The 24,021-nt window shown below is 39.1% G+C and overlaps 2 protein-coding genes across 3 annotated transcripts in view; both read right to left on the bottom strand.

Annotated features, from left to right (window-relative positions):
- Nucleotides 1-73: 73 nt before the first annotated feature.
- sycp1 (synaptonemal complex protein 1) lies at nucleotides 74-21,620 on the bottom strand. Of its 2 annotated transcripts, none has more exons than XM_063215704.1 (37): nucleotides 21,494-21,620; nucleotides 19,467-19,572; nucleotides 19,223-19,310; nucleotides 18,810-18,853; nucleotides 18,545-18,709; nucleotides 18,278-18,345; nucleotides 17,988-18,061; nucleotides 17,831-17,889; nucleotides 17,582-17,648; nucleotides 17,369-17,442; nucleotides 16,574-16,682; nucleotides 16,363-16,457; nucleotides 15,897-16,081; nucleotides 15,744-15,811; nucleotides 15,560-15,621; nucleotides 15,351-15,467; nucleotides 15,024-15,128; nucleotides 14,586-14,689; nucleotides 12,690-12,807; nucleotides 12,516-12,586; nucleotides 12,325-12,406; nucleotides 11,850-11,912; nucleotides 11,667-11,729; nucleotides 11,520-11,582; nucleotides 11,246-11,308; nucleotides 10,975-11,091; nucleotides 10,755-10,865; nucleotides 10,560-10,652; nucleotides 10,201-10,275; nucleotides 10,034-10,108; nucleotides 5,984-6,052; nucleotides 5,705-5,875; nucleotides 4,586-4,663; nucleotides 4,427-4,501; nucleotides 3,347-3,445; nucleotides 3,064-3,144; nucleotides 74-486 (listed from the first exon to the last, which is right to left on the bottom strand). In XM_063215704.1, exons 2-37 carry the CDS (start codon nucleotides 19,566-19,568, stop codon nucleotides 367-369), a joined length of 3,273 nt encoding a protein of 1,090 aa, XP_063071774.1. In that variant the 5' UTR covers nucleotides 19,569-19,572; nucleotides 21,494-21,620; the 3' UTR covers nucleotides 74-366. The 2 variants fall into 2 exon arrangements, with proteins under 2 accessions (XP_063071774.1, XP_063071775.1); XM_063215705.1 differs by having other exon boundaries at nucleotides 19,467-19,568; nucleotides 21,494-21,608.
- A 2,053-nt stretch (nucleotides 21,621-23,673) lies between these two features.
- Nucleotides 23,674-24,021, bottom strand: part of slc16a1a (solute carrier family 16 member 1a) — a 6,847-nt gene continuing 6,499 nt past the window's right edge. The window contains exon 4 of the mRNA XM_063215707.1: nucleotides 23,674-23,909. Within this exon, the coding sequence (XP_063071777.1) occupies nucleotides 23,674-23,909 (236 nt within the window). The remainder of the gene's footprint in view (nucleotides 23,910-24,021) is intronic.

The raw sequence follows: 24,021 nt of genomic DNA, 5'->3' as shown, positions 1-24,021 counted from the left end.
TCTTTTCTCTTGCCATCTGTCAGTGAAGCCATACATGTAGTATTTATGCACCCATAGTAAATGTGAATTTGAAAATTGTGCATATGAAATATGTTTATTAAATATATATGATAAAGAGATGCAAAACATTTATAATAAAAATAATCAATCAATAAATTAAATAGCAATGAAAGAAGGGCTGCTAGTTGAATAACCAATGTAAATAAACATGTACAGTATAACAGACTGAACAAACTGATTATTAAAGCTATATATAAACAAATAACAAAAAACAAGCCAACAAATAAATAACTACAGCTCTAACTTTTTGAATCACATCAGTGAATTCATATTTCTAAACGGTGCGCTAGTTAACTCTGAACATTTCTAGGCAAAAATGTCATCAGAATCTTTCTTTTTCTTCCTGTTCAAAGTGCCGGAGGTTGTCCATCCAGCAGCTCTCATTCTCTTCATGGCAGCCTGCTTCTGCACTCCAGGGCTTGGAGTCTGAATTAAGTTGAGAAAATACAAATACATAGTGTAAGTTGTGAGTGCACAGCGCATCAGTGAAATGCTGTGCAAGTAACAATGTTGCACAGTATTTGACAGATGCAATGTCAATGATGACGTCTTTATAAATACAGCCACTAGGGGGAGGTATATAGCTGGACTCAGATGCTGTAGATAAATTTGTTGATTCTTCATTACAAGATTCTAATATGGAAAAATCAGCGATGCCATTATGGGATATTTCTGGAAAATGCTGATCTTATTACTATATTACCACACCTGGTGACTCAATCATAATGAAAAGCTGACCGTAAAATATGATAGACTTCTCCTAATCTGCATGAAAAATACTCTCAACGGCCACTTTAATAGGTACACTTCTCCAACTGCTCATTGACGCAAATTTCCAATCCGTAAATAACACGGAGCCAACTCAATGCATTTAGGTATATAGACATGGCCAAGAACATCTGATGTAGTTCAAACCAAGCATCAGAATGGGGAATGAAGAAGATTTAAGTGACTTTGAACAGTGGTTGTTGTTGCCAGATAGGCTTGGATTGAGAGACTGCTGATCTACTGGGATATTCTCTAGGGCAGGGGTACTCAATTAAAAGTCCCCGAGGGCCAGTTTTTCAAAATTCCTCCCAATAAAGAGCCGGGCCGGGCCGGGCCGACACGAGCCCCCCCCCCCCCCCCCCCCCCCCCCCCCCCCCCCCCCCCCCCCAAAAAAAAAAATAATAAAATAAAATAAATAAAAGTAAATAAATAAATAAAATAAAACATGATAAGTCCTTTGTAAGCACAATACACACGCACTCACACCCACAGCAGATATTTAGTTTCTAGTGACAGGATGGGAGAACATTTCTCTCATAAAGGGCCTGCATTGTGGGGTGAGGTGCCTGCCTTGCTCTCATTGCCACCCACCCTTCAGTATTTTTTTAAATGACATAAGATTATCTGTTAGCCTATATTTGCAGACTACGTTCATAAAGATTTATTTCTTAGTGAGAAAACCAATAAGCCTGAAGATAACACTTTTCAAACAAATGTTGCTTATTATGACTTTGTTTATGCAGCTCTCACATGCATAATGAGAATCAGAGGCAATAATGGACCCAACAAAGAGGACACATAGATAGGAGAACACCAGGTTTTGTCAACAAGAAAATGGCACATTTGATGCCATGTTGATTAAATGCAAAAGCCAATAATAAATTGTCAAGTTGCTCATAACTTTGTTTGCAGTCTTATGAGGGTCTTAGCATTCCAAGCGAACTATTTGGGGACTATTTAAAAGTGTGAAAAGTTTATTAAGCAATTCGTTTTTAATAGGCTACCAATAGTTAGCTGCCAGCAGAGCCCAAACACAGTTTGCCTTCATTTGTGTTAGCAACTAGCTACAGCTACTGCTAAACCAATTCGAAGTCCTAACACACACTGTTTGCAATCAAATGTGGACCATTACTTTCAAAAACGATGCATAGAGAACTTTGTGAATAATTTATTTACAGGCTCTGATACAGTCCTTCCCTTGTAGTCTACCTCACAACCTCTAATGCCAGCGTCTTAGGTACTTCTGTCCGGAGCCTGCAGTGACTGACACAAAGAGGGAGAAACTGCCTGGGGGGGCGGGGCACGGCACGCTTCTTCATCGCGTCTGTGGCGCGATTTCAAAATAAGAGCCGACAGCGCGATCGGACCAAAAAAAAAAAAAAATTTTTTTTTTTTTTTTTAATTTTTCAAAATTATTCGAGAGCCAAAGAAAGATGCCCCGCGAGCCACAAATGGCTCGCGAGCCGCTATTTGAGTATGGGGGCTCTAGGGTTTACAAAGAATGGTCAAAAAAAGAGAAAATATCCACTGAGTAGTAGTTGTGTGGGCGAAAATGCCTTGTTGATGCCAGAGGTCATAGGAGAATTGCCAGACTGGTTAGAGCTGAAACAAAGGCAATAGTAGCTATACTCGTTACAACCAAGGTATGAATAAGAGCATGTCTGAATGCACAGCACCTAAAACCTTGAGTCAGATGGACTACAGCAGCAGAAGACCCCACCAGGTGCCACTCTTGTCATCTGAGAACAGGACAATAATAACCTCATTTGCCACCTCAATTTGCACAGGCTCTCCAGAATTGGACAATAGAAGATTGGAAAATGTTGCCTGGTCTGAAGAGTGTTAATTTCTGTTAGATTCTGGTCAGAATTTTGCGTCAACAACATCTTGAAACCATGGATCCACCCTGCCTTGTATCAACGGTTCAGGCTGGTGGTGTAGTGGCATATGGATATTTTCTTGGCTCGATGTGGGCCCCATAATATCAACGCAACTTCGTTGGAATGCCACAGCCTATCTGAGTATTGCAGGAAGGCATTTCTAAAGGCAAAAGTGGTCCAACCGAGCACAAGGAAGGTGTACCTATTAAAGTGGCCGATGAGTGTACATGCAAGTTATAATACAAACCATTGAAAATAGATTTCTGTATGGCAAATAGGCTTATTATGTGACCAATGCTGAAATTTTGTTAACATTTTTCAATCTGTGCAAAAAACTATAAATGCATCTGATTACCGTTTTGTCCTCAGCTGCAGTTTGCCTCAGCTGTGCTGCAGAACGTCTTGGTGTGACATCCTCAAGCTCAACAGGAAAGTCCTATAAAATATAGCAGTGATATTATCATGTAAACTGTTCAATTCAGTGGCATTTCACTGGATACTCTGTGCAGAGGTTGAAGATACTGGTGATAACTATTTCAAGCAAAAAGTCCAATTACAGTATTTTAAAGGTGTATTTTTCAGTGATGACAAGATGGCTAAAGGTGACAAGATATAAAGGTAAAAACAAAATACATTACCATTGGGTCTGCTCCATCTGAGGCATCTGATTTGGGGTCTAACTCCAATGTGGCTTTCTGCCACTTCTCAGTTGAGGGTGGAGTTCGTATCCTAAAAGCCTGATGCAAAGATGAAAACAGGGGGTACGTATGAGTTACTCAAAAGGTGACTGTGTTAAGGGCTAAGTGTAATTTTTGATGAGTTAACATAAACCAAATATAAACTGCAACACACACACACACACACACACACACACACACACACACACACACACACACACACACACACACACACAGACTGTTGTGGCTCAAGTGATTGAAATTATTATTGTCTAGATAGATACATTTGCAGGAAGCATTCAAGCATTTGGGTTATATACTGATTTCACTAATGCTTACTAATTGGCTGCTGAGGTATTTGTTAGCAGTTGGTTATGCATCAGTATACATCAACTGTAAACTGAAGTCAGCACTTCAGTAACCATTTATTTATTTATTTTTCCAACATTGACAATATTTGTAGAATGCAATCTTGATAATGTGGGAAGAATATGTGGAAGAATATGACAACATGGGTTTTATTGGGGCAACAGAACACAGGATGATTTTTACATCTGCCAAGGAGGTTATGTTTTCCTTCACATTGGTATGTCTGTCTGTTTGTTTGTTTGTCTATCTGTTTGCCCGTCTGTCCGTCAGCAGGATAACTCAAAAACTTATGAACGGATTTGGATGAAACTTGGTGGAGTTGTTGGAAATGACCAAAGGAACAAGTGATTAAATTCTGGTGGTGAATCATGAACCGGAACCAGGACCTTTTTAAAGATTCTTCACCATTGCTAGCCTGGAATTATAGACGCCCCTAGTGACCCCAAATTGAAATGCGGACAGGGCGAATTTTGAACATTCCAGCCTCTAACTCCACAAAAGAAGGCAGAAAGACTTAAAATAATAACTGGGTGTAACACAGTCAAATGTTCAATCAAACAGCTTCCTTGGCGGAGGTCTGCACTCTCAGAGTGCATCTAGTGTTTTTCAAGTTACCGGTAGTTGTTAATACTTAAATCTTACATAACAGTTCAGGTAGCAAAAAATGAATACCTTGATTTGAGGTGTGGATGCACATTTACTCGTTGGGGTTCTGGACGGAGTTTGAAAGACATCTTTGGAATTGGTCTACAAAAACAATAACAATAAACATGAGTTTCTACACAAAAATTGTGCATACCGATCATTTATATATTATGCAACATGTAATACCTTAATTTTAGGTGTGGATCCAACTTTACTAGCTGGGGTCCTGCATGGTGTTTTTATGACATATTCTTTATTGGACTTCTACAAAGAAAAACATGGTGAGAATACACAAAAGAAATAAAAAAGTAACAAATGACAACCAAGTTACTCTTATCGAAACCAAACCATAATTATTATGATGGAGCAATACAATGTGACACTATGGCCACATTTTACAAATTGAGAAGACTTTCTTGGAGTTCCAGTTGAATTCACCACAATAACTTTTGGGATGATATTTGCAGCATGTTAATATGCTTTTCATTTAAAAATGTAAACAAACCGATGAAGCCAGTTCCCCCCCCCCCCTGTCATGGTGGGGACTGGCTACGGAAACAGACTTACAGGCTCTGGAAGTTTGGAAATCCCATAGACTCCAACGTTAAGCTGACAATTTTCACACTTCAACTAAACATACAGATTTTTAATTTGTCAATTGTGTTGATATCCATGATCGAAAAGCATATTGTGACTAGTGTTCTTTAAGTTTAACGCTTTCCATTGTACACATAGTCAAGTGGAAGTTTTACAAATTATTAGGACTGTGGTTGGCTGCAGAGCTGAAATGGGGGAGAAATAGAGCCTGGGCACTTTTGGCTTAAAGGGTCCCCTCATAATTAGCGGTGCAGAACTGACTCACCAATGGGCTCTGCACCCTCTTGGGCCCATATTTTCAGAAATTCCTGAAAATCGGGGCCCACAAGGGTGCGGGGCCCACCAGAAAATGCCCGCTATGCCAGATGGCCAGTCCATGGTTGGCTGTCATGATTAACAGTAGTGGCCTGTTCATCCAGACCTTGAAACACATGGGAGGCGGGATTTTCAGTGTCTGGTAAAATAATTTCACCCATATTTGGAACTGGTCATGAGTCAATGGATTGTTAACAATGCTCAGGTGCACTCAAATGGTGGCCCCTTGTGGTTCAAAATCGTCTTCAATCGGCTCTGCTACAGTCTATGGGTGACGTCACGGATGCTTTATTCATTTATTAGTCTATGGTAATCAGGTGGTGTCAAGCCAAATTTAGCGTGAGCAATAATACTGTATATCTTGGGAGGAACATTCCTTAAATTTGCACTCACCTTGGGAATATCAAAAACATCTAAGCCTTTCTGTCTGGATGGTGTTGCAAAGAAAGGGTCCTCATCATCTCCTTTTAGTGGAAATTGTGACCTCTTGACAGAACACACCTTTGGAGTGCTCAACCCTCTTTGAACTTTTCTAACCAGCTCTGGCTCCTTAGGTTCTGGCATCTAACAATACAGGTAGGGGTTACAAAGAGGGTATTAGTAAATATGATCTTATTTGATTGCAATGAATAACCACTTTTTAAGTGAATTACTCTGCTATTTAGATCTTACCATTTCAGATTCCTTTGCCAGTGATTTCATTTGCTTCTTTAATTCTGATATGTCTTTCTCCAGACTTTCCTGTGAAACAGACATTTAAGAAAAGTAAGAACTTGTGTACAGACAGTCAGTAGACTTGCTTGCCTCTTCAACCATGATAGTTATTTTAAGGCAAAAGGCACACAGATATTTCTAATCTTGCAATAGAATACTGATGTGATAGATTGGGAGGGTGACATACTCACTATGCCATTCAGACTGTACCAGAGTACACCTGACCAGAGTTTAAATTGATCTGGAGGCCTCCTGATTTCAGCTAACCTTCAGTCTTTAGTGACACAACCAGTCAGAGCTGAGCACCCATAGCCACAGTATTGTATAAATACATATATTTTTAGGGCCTTTTATGCCTTTATTTGACAGGACAGTGTGAGATGGAGATAAGAAGCGAGTGGGACAGAGAGACGGGGTGGGATTGGGAAATGACCCTGGCCGGACTCAAACTGGGGACCCCGTGGGCATGCAAGTCCAGATGTGGGGGGCTTAGCGCGCTGCGCCACAGCGCCCCCAGTCACAGTATTAGTAACAAAAGAGTGAGATATTGCCAAATACATCACTGATCTCATATTCAATTTTGTTTGACCAGTATTGTTGCTTTGTTCGGTAGGATAATACACTTGGAAGAGGTGAATTTTATCAATGAGTTACAATGAACAATCAAAAAGGTATTCTGTTATACTAATTTGCACATACTGGTGAATAAATTATAAGTAGAACTAGATTGCAGTCTTGCAGGAAATGCTAAAAGTGGGCTTGCCTTTGGGCCAGAGCTGAGCTAAGCTGAGTTTTAATAAAAATAACATACATGCTATTCTAACTTAGCGAAGGAACACTGTATATAATACAATCTGAAATTTAGTCTGGTTCAAAACAGGATTCGAACTTGCTGATTCTGATCTCCAAACCAACACCATAGCCACTAGTCCAAGCAACTGACTGTAACTGTACGTTTCCCAGCAAGACACTTGTGCTGCATCTCAAATGGTGCACTTTTGCACTTCAGTGTCAGTGTTTTCCACAGAATGTTTGGAAACTATGGGGGCAGCGGGGATTTTTTTGTTGGGAGGGCAGTATTTCACGCTGGGCAATGGGTGGGGGGGTTCACGTGGTGTAGAAAAAAAGAAATAGGAGCACAGATAAGAACTTCGGAGCACAAAAATGGTCTAAGAGAGTAGGCTATACCTTTTTCCCCACACACATAGGCGTACACATTCTACATGAGGTGTGCTGGTCACAGGGCCAGTTTTTCAAAATTCCTCCCATAAAAGGGTAAAAGGGCTAAACAAACATATTACACATTTATGTCTACACACATTCATTACACATTCATTTCTCAGGCATGAAAACGGGTCAGGGGTGAAAAAGGTGAGAAAGGTGCGGCGTGGCGCGGTGGCACGGAGCGGCGCGTGTGCTCCAGCGGTGCGCGCGCATGTGTAGTGTGCAGTGGCGTTTTTGGAGGATAGTGTTGTATAAGAGTCATACTAGGGGGGTCTGGGGGCATGGTCTCCCATGGGAGAAAATTTAGCTAAAACCGTCTTTTAATAATGAATTTTGAACATACTGTAGCGACCCAGGGACAGTGAACATAAGAAGAACTGCCAACCATCTTCGTTACTTCATGATTGTCATGCTGTCATGTCTGATGAGGGGGGCAGATAGGCTAGATAGATAGATAGATAGATAGATAGATAGATAGATAGATAGATTAAATGGGTTTTGGTTCTCAGTCTTTAAAAAAAAAAATTCCCCCTTGACCTCATCAAAACCCTGCCAATGCCCCCCTTAAAAATAAAATAGACTAATGCCCCCCAATGGCAACTAAGCACCCCCTCCTCTCAACACTATCCTATGTCCCCTCAACGCTTGCCTGGTTGTGATCTCGTTTGAACAGTTAATCATCATATGTCAGACAACTTGTAATACAAAAAAATCTGTGTCACAGTTTGGATAAACTAGCCTACTGAAATTTTAGTCCATTCACCCATTCTGTTTCCCTATGAAAAAAAATAATAGAAAAGCTCGAACTTTGACCGTGAAAAAAAACAGTTTGACTGTGTTCCACTAAATATAAATCGGTAGATTTTTAATGTCATTTAGATGTAGGCTCCCAATGAAAAAGCTTGGCATGATTCCTATATCAATTTGTCCCGTGGCAGACGATTGACTAAGTTAGGCTTCGCTCTTTCTCCCTCTCCCTCTCTCTCGTGCGTGCTATAAGAAGCCGCAGCATGATTCGAAGCATGATGTTGGGTGCCTCGCGTAGCCTATGCGCTTCTTCACCGTAGCGCCTACTTTCGCCATTTCGTAGCGCACAGACCCGTTAAAATAGCAGTCAGGAAAACGTGCCGTATGCCTACCCAAGCTTTCATTAACGGAGCTCTTTTGAGAATAAATACTTTTTCACGTGGGCAGGGCAAATGCGGTTTCAAATTATTAGGGAAAACAGCTTAACCACTGGGGCTAACTACATCCACTCACTTCTCATCGAAATGCTTCGGTCTTGATGTTCTCATAACAAGAATCATGATCTCAAATAGGCTAGCTACCTCTCTGGGAAATGTGTAGACTATGAAAGATCGTTTGGACATTTTCTTACAATCAGAGATGTTCTAGAACTATAAAGAAAGATATTTGATACAACCACGCCAACCCCGCAGACCAAAGCGGCACCTGTTACAAATTGCGCTTTCAAAGAAAAGTATGAAGGGCGGGACTTAGATTGAGCTCGTTCACGTTATTGGCTGTGCCGACAGCAACAAAGGCTGTGATTGGTCAAACGTCATTGTCAGTTGTGGAATCTCTCCTACAACTGTATCAAGTTTTCTGCGGTAGAGCGCTACACAATGATACAGTAGCCTAAGTTGGCGCTGCACTTTTCTCCTCGCTCGACCCCCCCCCCCCTTTTCATTTCAAAACGGCGAATTTCGCCGAAAGGTGAGGGATTTTCATGCCTGATTTCTATTACAAGGACAAGTTGCTAGGACTTGCTAGGACAAGTAACATCCATTTTCCCCAGGTGTATCCAATTTATTAAGTGCTTTGAGAGTCTTATGTGAAATCCACAAAAAATGGGCGTTACTCGTCCTGGTTAGCAAGGCAAGAACACTTCACTTTGAGACAAACCCACTATGCAATTGCTTAGAAGTGTTCCACAATCCTAATTCAAAAGTTGGCAGTTCAGAATGAAGCCCGTAGCCTCTTACTACAGATGGGGTCGCCGGCGGGCCTATTCACTATTTGCTGAAAATACTCAACTACATAATAACAACATTGCTATGACAGTGCCGAGAGCCTTAAAGGGCAACTCCTGCCAATTTCAATGTGCTGTTGTATTGCTCACACTACCCTTGACTTAGCAGTACCCGTTGACGCCGCAGTTTTTGGCCCAGCCCTTTCCGAGATATGAGCTATTCTAATGGGGGCAACTTTTGTTTACATTTTTTAAAAAATGAGCATAGGCCTACTCCAAATATTTTCTCAAAAGGCATCGCTTTTTGCTAGCTGTCTGCTGATGTTGCATTACCTTTTGGATGTTTTTGGGAATAAATAAAAATGTTTTTTTGAAATGTAAACAAAAGTTGCCCCCATTAGAATAGCTCATATCTCGGAAAGGGCTGAGCTAAAAATGCGGCGTCACCGGGTACTGCCAAGTCAAAGGTAGTGTGAGCAATACAACAGCACATTGAAATTGGCAGGAGTTGCCCTTTAAGTAATAGATTAAGACGTAGACATTACAATTTTGGTGACAGTAAGGTTATAACATAGGTGCTGCGTTAAGGGGTTAATTGGCAACACCTCTTCTGGTTGACCCACTAGGCCCAGCAACTAACTTAGTCCTCACAGCAAACAGTGGTTGTCGTGGTTCTAAAATTACTACACAATTATTACAAAAAACTGACAACTAGGGAAAGCCCAAGTAATAAAGCCCAAGTAAGCAGAGACATCCTTAAAACAGCATGAGTGAAATTTACTTCCATTTTTTCACACTAGTCAGTCACTAACCTCAATCTGCTCATGGTCTTTTTTCTGGGATCGTAGGGTTGTTTTCAGTTGCTCTACTTCTTGATGAAGGCGTTCCTTAAACATGAAAGTTAAAAGTTTTTTTCTCTCCACATAAAATTGCAGTGATTTTTAATGTTTTTGTACATGCTTGTGCTATCAACACTTACAGTTTCTTTTTTCTCCATGTTAAGTTGTTGCTTTGTGTGATCATTCTCAATCTTCAACTGGGATAGCTCTAGCTCCTACAAAACAAAAAAGAAACAACTGATGAGAAAGTGCACAATAGATGGAGATATGGAGATGGGTTGAAAAATGACCCAGGCCGCACTCGAACCTGGATCCCCAGGGACAGCATTGCCCATAGTATGGGTGTATTAGTGCGCTGTGCTACAGGGCCCTCCAGACATCAAGTATTAGATCCTCATAACTGCCCTTTGTGCTTATCAGTTACGTTCAGACAAAAATGTGAGCTGAAATGTAGGCAAAAACAAACTGTAATGTTATATTATTGGCAAACATTACTCACTAGTTTTGTTGTATTAGTCTTCATTTCCATGGACTTCTTCATTCTCTCCTCCAGCTCAGAATCTTTTTCCATTACCATCTTGTCATACTGATTCTAGAGGAATAGATGAATGCAATTGACTTTCATATACTATTACACGTTAATAAGTCGTGCTTGTATGGTCATATGCCATATGCGGCCCAAGAACCCATCTACCTTGTGCTTGTCCATTAGCGCAACCATGTCGGATATCTTGTGTTGACACTTAATTTCTGTATCTTCCTTGTTTTTCAGAGCTTCAGTAGCTGCTTCTTTTAATCTTCCAACCTGTGCCATGAAAGTACACCTTTTTAAAATCTCCAAGTAAACACCAAGCAAAGTATATGCAATGAGCAGTTAATAAGCAAGGCCAATCAGGTCTAAGAAGTGATCAAACCTCTTCTCGGAGCTCTGCTTCCATGTCTGTTTTGGAACCTAGGTCACTGCTGACTTTCTCAAGCTCTTCCTTGTGGCACCTTTGAGCCTTTTGGGCTTTTTCTTTCAATTCATTTATCTTGCGTAGGAGAGACACATGAAAGCACACATTTACAGTAAGAAGTTTGCATTTTTTATGATTCTAACATTTAATGGAATTAAACATATACTATTTCATATATATTATACTATTTAATATAGTGTTCAACAAAATGTTAACAAAATATTCCAACCTTTGTTTGTAGCTGAGCATTGTCTTCTTTACTTCCACTGATCTGCTTCAAGAGAGCTTTATTCTGAATGAAAACATGTATGAAATTAACATCCAATATCACATTTCACTCAGAATATTTGACTGTCACAAGCAACCATGTGCAATAAATTACTGGGATGTTGATGAAAAAAGTTAGCATATTTTTGTATAGATTTAACTACATTTAACTTAGTTACAAACTGTGTGTACTGTTTTTTATACAGTATGTAGTTATGGTAACCCAATGTACTAACCTCTGTTTGTAGCTGAGCATTGTCTTCTTTACTTGCATTGATCTGCTTGAGGAGAGCTTTATTCTGAAAGAGGACATATTTGAAATTAACTTACAATATCACATTCACTGAGAATACTTGACTGACTGTATATGTGATGTATCTTACCTCCTTTTGGATTTCTTCATGTGCTTTAGTTTTGTTGTCTAACTTTGTTGTTAAAGTATTCAACTAAAACAAAATAAAGAGGCAACAGGATGAAGGATGCAAGCAAAAGAATGAAGACATGGCTGTCATAGTCAGACCAAATGCTATACATCCAAAAAGGACGTTTGTGAAAACACACTTTACCTTTAGCTCCAATGCCTTGGCTTGCTTGTCCTTTTTAGACGATTCATTCTGTGACGATTTGCTCTAAAAACAAGAAGGCGGTGACGCTCAGTTTAATACGAAAAACTTGTATATTCAGTACAATATACTTTTAGTATTATTTAACCTTTAAGAGTGTACCGTCACACCGGTGTGACGGGAATGTTCGGGCGGTGAAAGTTCTATAGAATTCTGGACGTCATTCAATAAAATATGAAATTGTAGAATCTTGCAGTTTACTACTTGAAATTCAGGTTATTCACTGAATATCATCCATATTTTTGTATGGAAATGATCCAACACATGACTTTAAAATAACCTTAGTATTTCACAGAGGTATGGTATGAGTAAGTGGGAAAACCTCCCACTTACCAAATTAAACTCTTTGCACACTCTGAAAAGAATTTGCAGCCTGCCTGCTGCACATACAAAACATGTTATCAGGTCTGGCTCTTACACATTCATTAAGCTGCTTCTGAAGATCTTCTTTTTGCTGGCACTGATCCTCAAATTCGGTGCGAAGTGTGTTCAGGTCCTCTCTTGAATTGTAAAAAATACTCATTAAGATAAAAGTCTTCAAACAAATTGTATAAATAACCAACCTATACAAATGACCCCCCCCCCTTTAAACACATGTCCATTTCCTACCTCACTTTCTCATTTTCCTCTTCTAGATGCAAAATTTCGTTCTTCATCTTCTCTACGTTTTCTTTGCTTTCCTGTTCAATATAATACAATTAAAGCATGTGCTGTTATATGGATACACTATACAACACAGAGTGACATCTACTGGAGGCTTTGAAATGAATGAGGCAAAAGCACCTTGAGAAAGCCTTCTAGAGCCTTTGTCTCAGATGTATTTCCTTCCATTTCTTGCTGGATTGTATTCTTTTCCATCATCAGCTGATTCAAATCTACGGTCAGCCTCTCACAGTCCTTCCTGAAAAACATTCAAAAGTAATCTTTTAAGTCAACCAGGAGTGTGTTTCCCAACCAATAACCAACAACCAACCAAGTTAGCATTAAACCAATATGGCAAGTAGGGATGGGATATCGGTATCGGTGTATCGGTATCGGGTTCAGATATCAACATAATTCAGAGATCGGATCGGATCGGAATTTTCTCAAAGTATCGGAATTTTCCTGATACTGACATTGAGCCAGGTGTAATGTTAATGTGAAATCGTATCACTTTTCAGGATGGGATTGTTACTTTTTTACTTGCTACTTTTTACTTATTCATTGTTTTCCTGTTCTTCTGACTCCCTTTTCTGACTAAAAAGTCTACTTGGGCCTTCCTCAAGTTGAAACCCAGGCATATATGGGGTTTTAGTATTGGATCGGAGTAGTATTGGTATCGGCAGATATCCAAATTTAGATATCGGGATCGGATCGGAAGTGAAAAAATGTGTATCGTGCATCCCTAATGGCAAGATGCAAATTTGAACTAACCAACATCCAAAAAACTACCCAAAGTTTCCCAAAGTAGTATTACCAATTTTGACTGAACAAGGTTGATTTGAACCAGCACAGCTTAAACACTATATTTTCAGCAGCTGCATTTGAATGGTCTCGTTTATTGTCCGAATTCAGAGAAACAATCTGAAGTTGACTGTCACCATTAAATTATTGTAAAGCCAAATTTGGTGCATCCATAATCATCTCGCTTGCAACTTGTGTAGGTGTTAATTTAGTCTAATTTAAAATAGCAAAACCGCTCATTTGAAATCACATGTAAACAAAAAGGGATATCAATTAATTAAAGAATCGTTTTGGATTAAGGCTATTTGCCCTGATTACAAATAGCTCAGTAAACTGCTGTGAGATGGCACAGATATTATGTAGACCTACATGTATTTATAGGGAGCATTCCTAGGTTCAGTGCAACAATTGTTCAGACATTCTGCTGACATTTCAAGTTGAGAGCTGCATGTGCTCGTGATTGACAGTTCTCACTTTGATTGACAGCTCTAGCTCGCTGTGCACACACCCACCACTTCGGAATCTGTGCCATTATGATTCCAAACGCGATTTCACTCTTTTCTCATATGAAGTGTTCCGCAACCACAACCAACAGCTCCTTAGATTATACACTATTTCCCCGCTTTAAATTTTACAATCTGTTAAATACACGGGCAAGCAACTGAGATGAACATCGAGACATTCCATCCGCCATGTTGAATGCAGTTGACACCCGCAGACAAAGTTGGTTCAATGACACTAAGCACTAAGGGGTGCAGTTGTTAACCACATTTTGCCAATGTGTCTGCGAACGTTGGGAAATACCTGTGTTGGTTGCACAATGTTGGGACTATGTTGGTACCATATTAGTGTGCGCCTTGTTGGTTCACACCATGTTGTCCACATGAAAATGTGCTTGGGAAACAATTGTGTCGCGAATCGCACCTACCGGTATATGGTCCATCTTAAACCAAGTAAATTGATAGCAAAATCAACAACTATGCTTTTGGGAAACGCACCCCAGGCCAGTAATTTTAATACCAAATACACACATAAAAGCATAAAAGCTTCATTAGTTGTAAGAATGAGTCGTCATTAATCCTTTGTGGTATTATGCTAGGATATCACTCAATTTCTACTACTCACCAGTGATTCAGCACAACATTTGACGCAAGTTCAATGTTCATATATTTCACTGTCAACAACATAACTCATAATGAAACAAACAAACAAACAAAAATAAATAAAGAAACTTACTTATGTTGCTCAATGTCTTTCTTTAGTTTGTTCATTTCCTTTTCTGACTCCTCTTCCTGTCTTTGGGCAGCAGATAGTTGCTCTTCACATTCCTTTAGTTTAGCCTTTGAGGAAACAATCAATTCTTTAAGTGCAGCATTAAGGTGATGATACACAGGACAACTTTTTGAGCAACGTATCTGGGCAACGATACTATAACATGTTATTTAAACTGTTTGTCACATCACATTTTTATCAAGAGATCTTGCATTAGCAGCAGACAACCTTTTTCAACCATTCCATCAGAAAATGTACAGCAAATCATGATGTTGTCTGTCAATGTTGCTCAAAAAGTTGCCCTGTGTATCATAACCTTTATTCTCAGAACATAGCATATACAGTATATTATAGTAACAAAATACACTTACAACCACATCTGACAAAAACAATGTAACAAACCTCGAGTGTCTGGGTCATATCCTTCAGATTCTTCTCTTCATTTATAGCTTTTTCAAGGGATGTTTTCACATCTTCACACTCATCAGAAACTTTGGTCACTTTGCACTACAAAGACACAAGAAGGATGAAGGATACCGTTACACAAAGGAGTGACTACCCCCATCCATGCAAAGGTTTTCATCCATCTCATCTCACACTTAAAAGTCACCAAATTACAGGACTTCTTCAGTGATACAGTTTCCTTGTGACACAAATGTCCAAGCAAAGTGGGTAAAGGACAAGAAGCTGGAAACATGGCCAGGCTATCTTGCTTGGGAAAATAAATACCTGTAACTGGATGATTTCATCATTCATCTTGCCAATCTCTGTGGTGAGCTCTGAAATGTTGGCCTCCTTTGCTTCTACCTGTTTTTCTAAAGTCACGACAGACATAGAGCTTTCTTCCTGTAAACATAGTTAATGGTGGTGATATTTAGGAGAGCCATCAGTTAGCAGTACAGTATAACAGTAAGAATTCATTTTTAAATATACTTTACCAATGAAGCTTCAAGGCAATGTATTTGTTTATCGGCCTCTTCTTTCTCTTCTGTGATTTTACCTGAAATTAAGCATAATTATGCTTGTAAAAAGATGTCATATAAAACTTGTAAAGAGTTATCCTATACAGTACAAATATGGTGCACACAATCAATGTGAGCACCGTTAAACATATAAACCAACCTAATTCTGCCGTTCTCTGTTTCAGTTCTGCTGACACAAGGCTCTCTTTGCCTTCCAGCTCTTCTACCCTGTAGAATGTCATGGTAAGAATAAGAAATGGGAAATAAAATACCTTTCAAAACAGTGAAACCTGTATTAAGTGGTCACTCAAACCTCAGTTTTTCAGCTGCTACAGACTCTTGCAATGTCTGAGTTGTCTGTTGGAGCTCAGACAGTTGCTTGGCCTGGTCGTTTTGGATTATGAGCATGTCCTGTATCTTTGCCAACTTCTCAGAAATTCTCTTCTCATATTCTTCTCTGGTTTGCTCTAGTGTACTTGTACTGGCGGATACCTTTTCCTAAAATAGTAAAAACACTTTAAAAACCACTGAGACAGATTGACTGAGACAATGCTACATTGGGCAAAACGAATAATGCCTTAATTATTTACTGGTAATACATCACTAAATAAACTTATTTGACTTTCATTTCCCGTCTTTAGTTCCGGCTTCCATTTTTACTATTTAGATCGCGTTACTGTATTTTACAGGGGTAAATCATCAGAAATAGTAGCTTTATGTGTGCACAGTACATAGGAGTCTGGCTACCAACACTGACATGAGGTTAAAACATAGCTTACCTCACTTCCTTTGAGAAGTACCTCTGTCTCTTGCAATTTTTCTCTAAGAGCGTCCTGCTTTTGTCTGATGGTCTGCAGTTCTTCTTGACACACAGCTAACACACAAATGCAAACATTCAAGACTTGTAAAATCAATTCTGTTTATCCACTGATTCTTCTATTTATCCATTTAAAACTGTGGAAAACGTTTCTTAGAAAAATAAACGAGTACCTTCAGCTTCACCGAGTTGATGGCACTTCACTTGTGTTTCTTGTAGAGTGACAGAAATCTCCTTCAGTTCATTTTCTTTATTGCCAAGCTTTGTCTGAAGACCAACAACCTAAACATATTTAAGAATGATTGTCTATTAACAACAGTGTGTGTGCGAGTGTGTGCGAGTGACATGTGTGTGTGCATGTGTTTGAGTGTGAAATGCTGGCAGGCTGATTGTGCTACATGTACTATGTTTAATGCGTAATAATGTATATGGGTTTTTGTGTATTTTTGTATTTCTTAGGGATGCACGATGTATCGGCCAGATGTATCGGTATCGGCCGATATCGGCCGATATTCAACACATCGGACATCGGTCTGATGGGTAAAACTGGGCCGATGTTAACGCCGATGTTTTTTTTTATATGTTACGGTTCTAAAAGAATGGACTTGACGATGACTTTCACTGTTTGTCTTCTATTTTGTCTCTATTTTTTATCTAATTATCACAGGGAGTTAAAAAGTGTTTTTGGAAATAAGACGACATTCAAAAATTCTGTTTGTTTACATCATTGTCATCTCTTTTTTTTTAAAAAAAAGAAAGAAAAACATCGGTATCGGTTAATATCGGTCATCGGCCAAAACCGCAATATCATAATCGGATATCGGTATCGGCCGAAATTTTTGACATCGTGCATCCCTAGTATTTGTATTTTTGTATGGGTTTTTGTGTATTTTCAATCACAATATTCTACATTTATTTACTTAAATTAAAGTAGAAGTGTAGTGAGAATGGTATAGAAGTATAGTTACCTCTTCTTCTTTTAAGCTGAACTCTTTTTCAAAGGTTTCTTTCAGATGCTCAAACTGTTTAAGGCCGTATTTGACTGTATGAATATCAGATATGTTAATAAGATTTTTTTGTAATTACTTTTTTTTGTAATTATTTGTCATCCTTTCTAAATGATACACAAACATTAACTACTTATCCTTCAGACAGTTCCATATGAGAAGGCAGCTACATACCTCTTAACATTTCTTGCTGGTCATTTTCTGCTTGAACCCGAAGCCCTTCAAAGGCATCAACCATGCGCTTAAAATGAATTACATCAGAAACTACTTTAGAATATGTGGTGGTGAGTAAAGGGTACTCATATTAAATTGTGGAAAACCACTAAGATTAAATCTAGTAACCTGGATGAATATATATATATATATTTCCTTTTTGTGTTAATCAAAATAAAAATTCATTCAACATTCTTGTAATACAATTACCTGGATATTTTCATTGTTTTGAATGAAGAGATGCTGCGTTTCTACTTGTTCAGCTTCAACTAAGCAGAGGAAAATCACAAGTTTTCTATTGCAGTAGACATCTTAACATGAGCAACAATGTTATTTTCTACTTTGAAATAAAATCTGTGCGACTTACGTTGGCTCATTTTCTCAGCAGAACGCTCAAATGTGTCTTTAAGAATGTTGCATAAGTTTCTGGTGGCATTGTTTCTGTATGTAAAAGAAAAGTGACGCTAATTCAAAACCGTCAGGCAAGTATATTCTAACATATTACAGCTGTAGCACAGAGTAGACCTAATGGTGAACACAATTGCCAACACATCTAATGGTTTGAAGCTTATAAACATTGTAATGTACACACACTGAAAAATATAAATGACTGCAATGAATACACATAAACAAACACTGAAAATACACATCACATACTTATTTGTCAGGTCCGTGTTTTCGCTCATTTGCTCTTCCAGTTTCATACTCAGGCTTTCATTTTCAAACTTGAATGGAAGCAAAGACATATGAGAGAAAGCATTTAAAATATTAATGGACAATAGACAATAGACAACGCCTAACATGACAAATAAGACACTTTACCACCTTTATAAAACCCGGCCAACGATTTTAACTGTATTAAGCCCCAAAATAGTGGCACGCCCCTTTAAGTGATACTTTTTAGGACATTTGGGCATTGTTTACCTGAAGTTCCTGAATGGCTTTGCGCTGCGTTTCAATTGTTCTCTTGTTTTCATGTAATTTCCTTTCTTTTTGTGAGATGTCTGAGTCCAGTTTTGATTTCCAGCATTTAATTTTTTCGGCTTCTTCAAATAGTTTGGAGTACAGCTGACTTGGTTTAGCTAGTGTCTAATAGAGTTTACAAACAGAATACATGTTTAACTTCATCTGTACAAGTAAAAAGTAATTGCAATTTCAATCCAAATCATGTAACCTCAAAGAGACACACCTCTTCTTTCTCCATTGGCATAACAGCCATCTTCCTTGAAATATCTGAAAATATACAGACAGAAATATAATTTACTAAACCCCTTCCCCTATGTTGTTAGAGTGTTGTGTAGCAAAAACAGGTTCACCCATAGGGTGCACACACAGTCCATAAACTTGGCCTATGCAGTCAGATACCACTTTTCTGTTCAGCACTGTTAAGAGGGGCATCACATGACATGTAGTCTATGGCAGCAGTGGACAAGTTGGCAGTGTATAGTTTCTGTACAGTAATACAATTTTAGGAGGAAAACTACATGTTATGTAGACTCACCAGCGTTGATTGAAGCTTTTTTAGAACAGTAGGCTAATAAACACAGAGGAATTATCTGATATATTCCGTGGTATTGGCCGAACAAGAGTCACTAGTCATACCTGGTTTATTTGTTTTTGTAGGCAGTGTCACAGGCAGCCCACTGTTGGCGAATGGCAAACTTGTCTCCTCAAAACATTTACTGTAGCCCTTTCCATTTGGCACACAAATAGTCAATTAATAGTACAAAACCAAACAACAAGCACACAATACTTTTCTCACTACCATTACACATAAGGAAACAGAGTGACGCAGTGTAGTTTAGCATCTGCTAAATTGCTGCCAACAATGTAGAATGAACTTTACCTTGTCAAAAACATCTCTAGGCTTGACTGCCGAGACTTGTCCTGCATTAGCCCTTGGGGGCACTAGCAGTCGGAAGTTAAAACCGGCCTTGTCTCTCTCCATCTGTCTGGATGCAAAACGTCAATACAACAGTGGTTTAAGCAGGGTTCATACACTTTTTCACCAATTTTTTTCCATGACTTTTCCATGACTTTTCCAAAACCTTTTTCTGAATTTCCAGGACCGAAAAACCAATGACCAATCGCGCGCGGGGGGTGGGGGCGTATTAGGCTATATTACAGGCTATATTACGTAGCCTATATTATAAATATGTAATTACTGTATATATTTATACTATAGACTATGGCATATTATATTATATATTACATAGCCTATATTACAAATATGTAAACAATAAACATATTCATACTATAGGTTATCTTTTACTACAAGCTATAAGCAACCATTATACTTCATGTTGTATTACATTAATTCTGCTATTATTCACCAATGTTATATAATTGCTTGTCTAATGTACAGTCAGAAATGAAAATGAATAGGCCTAGGCCAGCCTATAGCAAATTAGGTCGCGAAATCATCATGAAGACACATTTGTATCAACATGCTCTCTATAGAGATGGATAAATGCTCATCCTGCCCAAGTAAGAAATCATAGGCCTGCCTACTACACCTGCCTAAGCACAACAGTCCAAAGCTCCTGTAAGAATGATAATGTTGTCATTTGTTGTGGTCGTTGCTGGAGCAAAAAAAAAAGAGAGAGACTGCACTGTTCGTGGCATAGTTCTAGTCTGACGCCCACTCAAGGGCGAGGGTGAGTTTCATTTTGTGTAACAACGACCTGACCGATTTGAAAACAAAGCCACAGATGACTTTTTCAAACTCTTGTCACGCTGCCTGTTTATACCGTATTTCAAAACAGGCGCGTCATGCAGACATTGGTAATCGTTTGGCCCCGGTCAGCTGCACATAGACTACTGTACGGATTTCATGTAATCTTTCAGCACACTGGACAAGTTCACTCGCAGGCAGCAGGTGCATTGCTTATCAATATCAAAATCTCGGGGCTTACCGAAAGCATAAAGGTTCGCTTGGTGCCCTATCTGGCAAATTAAACCAAGACCAAACAGGTCTTAGGATTGTATTCCTTTTGGCATTAGCTACCGCTAAATATTTTACAACGCGTATAACTGCTAACCTGTTAGTAGCTGAGGAGGTAACCGCCTGCTGTATCTTGCCCTTCAGGTGGCTAACAAGTGCCGCTGCTTCGCCCATATCGGACGGACACATCACAACTTTCGTCCACTCCAGCCATTGTTGATCATCTTTTCAGAAAGTTAAGCATGCTGTAATATCGTACAGAACCACATTTCTTTTCTAGGATTAGAGCTATGATCACCTCTCACCACCACGCACACACTACATCTAGCTCGCGCGTTACGAGGCGGGTTGCCAGGTGTGACTGATTTCTAGCGCCAAAAACGCTTGAAACCCGCCTGGAGCCATTACAACATGCGTTATTTGAAACCCACTCAATTTGGCAACACATGGTTAGGCAGACGCAGCCTGCACTAGGCAACATTTCCACAATAACTCGGACATTTAGATTTTATTACGCCGTGGCTTCAACTTCATAAAGATAATTGATGAAACACTGGATGGATTTCCATGACTTTTCCAAAACTTTTGACCAAAAATACGTTTTCCATAACTTTTCCAGGCCTGGAAATTTGAATTTTCAAATTCCATAACTTTTCCAGGTTTTTCATGACCGTACGAACCCTGTTTAAGGTATGCTGACAAAATAGTATTCTGCTAATGTTATTCTGCACCAGGCAGCACAACATAATAACGGTTTCTTTATGCTATCTAGTTAGCAAACGGCACATTATAATTGCTACTCACAGGGGTGCTAGCTAGCTAGCCGGCCGTTTACATGGTAAATAATATTGAAACATTTCCTTGTCATTCCTTCTTATTTTACAATAGCCATACAGCATTTACACGCAAATTAAGTCTATTACACGCACCTGTTATTGTCTCGCAATCTTCAGGTACAATCTTCTCGCAGTGTTATTTTCTTGCAATCTTCCTTAAAATAACCTGCTTGCTTCACCACCAGCTTGCTTTCGTCGTTACTTTTTAACGGACTGTCACTTGTCAGTTAGAAGCTGCACGTGTAGTTCCAGCTGTTTCAAAGTTCAAAGGGAGAGCGTGCTGTGGAATCTTTTATCTTTATCAATGATATAGTAACAAGATCCTGCAGAAAATTGCAACGTTGTATCCACGAAATCTACTAGAATGATTTTCAGTAGCCGAGTAAACTACCGCCACCGGCTGGACGCCAAAATGTTTTGCCTGTGACTCTGTAAATTACACATCCAATCTTACATTAAGTCTGGTTTATCAGGCTACATTTTCAGACTATTTAATGTTTCTTTCAGATAGGCCGCCGTCTAACACCATGTGCAACAGTTCGTCAGTAGCTGGTTCAGAATTTAGCCTAGTTCTGGTATATTCAGTGAATCCAGACATTCAGAAGGACGTTGGTGTCTGTTTTGCAGTTACCGGTATACAGAGTGTAGGCTAATGTAAGGATTCCCAAACCCATGACACAGCCCCTAGCCTACCACTAGATTACAGCGACATGGGCAGCGCCCCACTTCAAGGATCCGTGCATCCCTGAAACAAATTCAAGAGGAAACAAAATACCGGTAGATAGGCTTACAGAAGTAAATTATAACACAGCCACAGTCGATCCTCCATCAGAGATGCAGATTATTATAATGCAGAAATAATGGGGATATTGTTTGTCTTATTTGTGGTTTATTTAGCTTTAGGCCTAGGCTACTTGACGCTATTTAGCCTACTTTATTCAATTATTAATTTTGTTTTGCTATAGGCCTACTTTCCTGCCATTGTGGTCATACTGAAATGAACATAGCCCAGTGGTTTTCAACCTACTTTTCAATTAAAAAGAAAAAAAAACGTCATGGCACACCACCAATTGAAAATATTGGCTATAAATGAAAGTTTATAGCATGCATTATCATGATATACATTCATTCTTAGTAGGCCTAAATGTCTCCAATAAGAATCCAACAAACAACACAAATAAAACAGTGTTCCATAATGTTTCATATTTCTTAAAATTGTTTTAGACCAAATAGGCTAGCTGAAGATTGGAAACCACAGCACAGTGGTTGAAAAACACAGCTCAGTTAGGCCTACAATAAAACATGACATTTTCCAATCATCCAATCTTTCTAAGTCACTTATGCCAACATTTTAAATACTTTATGTTGTGCGGTCCATATTTATTGTCAAACAGGGAAAAAGCATGGATTTTAAAAAATAATTTTATTTCTGTAAAGAAATGTAGAATTATTATAATAGAAAAAGGGTCTCAGTCAGAAACCTTTGTACTGAAATTGGTACTGAAATTGGTGCTGTGATGTTCACAGTCGTACAAATAATACTGAATATGGTCCAGTGGTTAAAATGGACCATTATCTTCACCACTGTGTCATTGTAATTCTGACTACACACAAGCTCACATACAAGCACATTTGTTGTTTTTGTGTCCCCTTCACAGTCTGCAAACACTGTAATAATACAGATTGTACTCCATTTTCCAACTTCAACCATACACTATACTGCATGCCTTTGGTTTTGACACTTAAGGTAGTTTTGGGCATGTCAATAGATTTACTGATATTACTTTAACACTAATTGGAAGTGCATTTCTAAACTCTCTAAAATATCTGCTGTGCATTATCTGATATGTACACACGTCCACTACAGTACAGAGAATAGCAATAGTCATGAATTCCTTGGCATTATGTCAGTATGATAGTGACATGATCAACATAATGATACCTCTATGGGGTATAAAGGTAAGAAGAGACGCCCAAAAATCACAACAGTCAGAAATTCATCGATCCAAGAAAAAGAACGGTTGTTGTGAAGTTTCGCCACATAGCATATAGTATAATATATGTATATTTTAAAACCTTCTTTCAGTGGCTTTATACAATAATGCCCCAGGTTTTTGATGGAGAGTTCCACACACTGGAATTCAAGTGTGCAGACCTCTCAGTCAAAAACCTGTGTTTGCCTTTGTCCTGCACCTTGAGTGGGGATGTGCCCCGATTTTTTTCTTCCCAGCTAAACAACACAAGAATGTCCCCCATGTGGTCGTCATGAGCCACTACACTGCGTCTTCAGCGGTTTTGCCACCGCCGTCCTCCTCCGTTTTGGCTTTGGCACTATTGTCCTTGGGCTCGCCCTCCACCTTGGCTCTCTTGGCCTCCTCTTTGGCCTCCTTGTCCAGCAGCCTGTAGTTGATGCTCATGGCGATGAAGAAGACCACGCTGCCTATCATCAGAATGATCCCGCAGCCGTAGTAGGTGTACGCATAGTCGTGGTAGATGTCATTCAGACTCCCTGTGGAACACGAAAAGCTGTGGTTTAGAAAAGATTGTAGGGAAACATTGGTCCAGATACGCATGCATGCACACCCACAGACACACACACACACACACACACACACACACTC

This window comes from Engraulis encrasicolus, chromosome 14 (genome assembly GCF_034702125.1).
Source record: "Engraulis encrasicolus isolate BLACKSEA-1 chromosome 14, IST_EnEncr_1.0, whole genome shotgun sequence".
In the NCBI taxonomy this organism is placed as follows: Eukaryota; Metazoa; Chordata; class Actinopteri; order Clupeiformes; family Engraulidae; genus Engraulis; species Engraulis encrasicolus.
The sequence above is the reverse complement of the archived record's forward strand: the minus strand, read 5'-3'. Positions and strand labels throughout refer to the sequence as shown.